The 2,609-nt window shown below is 42.0% G+C and overlaps 1 protein-coding gene across 1 annotated transcript; it reads left to right on the top strand.

Annotated features, from left to right (window-relative positions):
- Nucleotides 1–1,385: 1,385 nt before the first annotated feature.
- Nucleotides 1,386–2,348, top strand: LOC309856596 (olfactory receptor 6C74-like; the record flags this gene model as incomplete). Its single annotated transcript, XM_082717941.1, has 1 exon — nucleotides 1,386–2,348. The coding sequence occupies one exon, from the start codon at nucleotides 1,386–1,388 to the stop codon at nucleotides 2,346–2,348; it is 963 nt and encodes a 320-aa protein (XP_082574067.1).
- Between the last annotated feature and the right edge of the window lie 261 nt (nucleotides 2,349–2,609).

Raw genomic sequence — 2,609 nt, 5'->3', positions numbered from 1 at the left:
AGGCTGTGCTACTCAGGGGTGAGCTGCTCAGTTCCATGAGTTGCCCCCAGAACACCAGTCCCACAGTGCTTTACCGAGAAGGACACATTCTTCACTGCTGACCTTCAGCCTAGAGTTGATATGAAAGAGCCAAACACCATCCTGAGAGAAGGTACTGATGGAGAGGACTGAAGAAAGAATGTTCACTGAGCTTGGATGTGAGAGTGAGTGCATGAGCGCCAGGTGCCCAGCACATCCTCATAAGTGGGTTAATTCTATGAACTACCATCATACAGTCTTCTGTCACAGGCCAGAGTGAACCATGTGAAGGTGGGTGGTAAATCCTAGATTTACAACTTACCTCGTACTGCTGAGCAACCCCTAATGCCTCTGGTTTCCAACTCCTTCTATAAAATGCTTGCACTAAAGTAGATCCTCTCTAAGCCCCATGTCATTCCACAGGTCTGTAACACATCAGTGCTATTGTCTGAGGAGAGAAACAATTAAGATAAATAAAGCTAATCTTTCACTTAAGGTTGAGAGGGCATCAAAAATACATTTGTTCCTGTTTTAAAATATTTGGGGGACGTCTGGGTGGCTCAGTGGGTTAAAGCCTCTGCTTTTGGCTCAGGTCATGATCCCAGCATTCTGGTATCAAGCCCCACCATTGGGCTGTCTGCTTAGCAAGAAGCTTGCTATCTCCTCTCTCTCTCTCTCTCTGCCTGCCTACTTGTGATCTCTGTAAAAGGAAAAAAAAAAAAAAAAGAAAAGAAAAGAAAGTAGTTTGTCACTGTATTTAGAAACAGCAGTTACTTCAAATTTGGGCATTCTGGCTAAAGTCCCAGTTATGTGACTTAAGAAAAGTCCCAGTTATGTGACTTAAGATCCCTAGAACTTTCTAAGCTTTAGTTTCTGCTTTTAGAAGGGGATCATGATTGTTATGGTGAGTAAAAGAAATACTGAGTTTCGGTGATGAGCAGAGAAAAAAATTTAAGTTCTCACATACAATGATGGACCATAGAATGTGTTGCAGATTTTAAAAGGGATGGTCAAAGGAAATATTACTAACATTACTATAATGATACTTACAAATAATATTACAAAAAGAATAAAACATATAACACAAAAATGTTAATAACTCTGCCTACTTAAACTCCAGGAATAATACTAGTGATCATAATACTACACTTAGAATTTAAGAAACACATTAAGAAACTTTGACACCATATGTCACATGAGTTACATGATTTATCTTAATTAAGTCTCACAAGAACATGAACAGATAGATTCTATTATATTCATTGCCTAATGTCTAGCCAGATTCTTGGCTACTGAAATAACTTAATCATGGTCTCCTAAAATCTTTGGGTTCCCTGATGTCTTTATTACAGGTTAGACGAGCAGTGATGATGATGTGGAAACAGATGCCCATGGAAATGGGGAATGGGACAACTGTCCAAGAATTCACCTTGGAGGGGTTTCCTGCCATCCAACACCTGGGAAAGATCCTCTTCCTGGTACACTTGTTGGCCTACCTGGCATCCATTGCAGGCAATGCTGTCATAGTCACCATCACCTGTGCTGACTCCCGGCTCCACACACCTATGTACTTTTTCCTCAGCATTTTCTCCTTCTTTGAGTGTTGTTTTACAAGTACTGTTATTCCTAAGTTGCTGGCCATCTTTCTTTCAGGCAGGCAAACCATTTCCTTTCCTGCCTGTTTCATACAAGCATTTGTCTTTGTATTTCTGGGAGCAGCAGGATTCCTCCTCATAGCAGTGATGTCTCTGGATCGGTATGTGGCCATTTGCAAGCCTCTGCATTACCCGACCATCATGAACCTGAAGACTTGCTTCCTCTTGGTCACTGCCTGCTTCGCTTTGGCCTTTCCCTTTATCACTGGGCTGGTAGTGAAGGTTTTCCAGTTGTCCTTCTGTGGTCCCCGTATCATTCCTCACTTTTTCTGTGACCTTGCCCCCCTGATTCATCTCTCCTGCTCGGATACCAGCTCCACTGAAATGTTGGCCTTTGTCCTCGCTTTGGTTATCCTTTTGACATCTCTTATCATAACCATCATTGCCTACAGCAACATAGTAGTCACAATCATACAACTCCCATCAGCCAAAGAGAAAAAGAAAGCTTTCTCCACCTGCTCTTCTCACCTCATAGTTCTCTCTCTAATGTACGGCAGCTGTGTGTTCATATATGTGAAACCAAAGCAAACGAACAGGCTGGAGTCCAACAGGGAGGCTGCCCTTGTGAACACGGTGGTGACCCCATTGCTCAACCCTGTCATCTATACTCTGCGGAACAAGCAGGTCCACCAGGCTCTGAGGGAGACAATGTACAGAATGAAAATATCAAGATGAAAAAAATCACATGAAAAAAATCACCTTTGACTAGAAGACCTTAGAGAACCCAGTGTCCTCATTCTGGCCAATGTAGCAGCCCACACAGTTGTAATACAGGGTCTCTAGCAGATCTCACTTGACCTAGCACATCCTTTTAAAAAATGGAAATCTGCTTTTGCAAGGTCACATTTTACCTTGATGCACATACTATCTTCTCTCTAAATATTCCACATTTTCATGACAATTGATTAACCGAAATATCTTTTGCTGAATTTTTTC

This window comes from Mustela nivalis, assembly GCF_964662115.1.
Source record: "Mustela nivalis genome assembly, chromosome: 2".
Taxonomy (NCBI): Eukaryota; Metazoa; Chordata; class Mammalia; order Carnivora; family Mustelidae; genus Mustela; species Mustela nivalis.
This window is presented reverse-complemented; position numbering and strand designations above follow the sequence as displayed.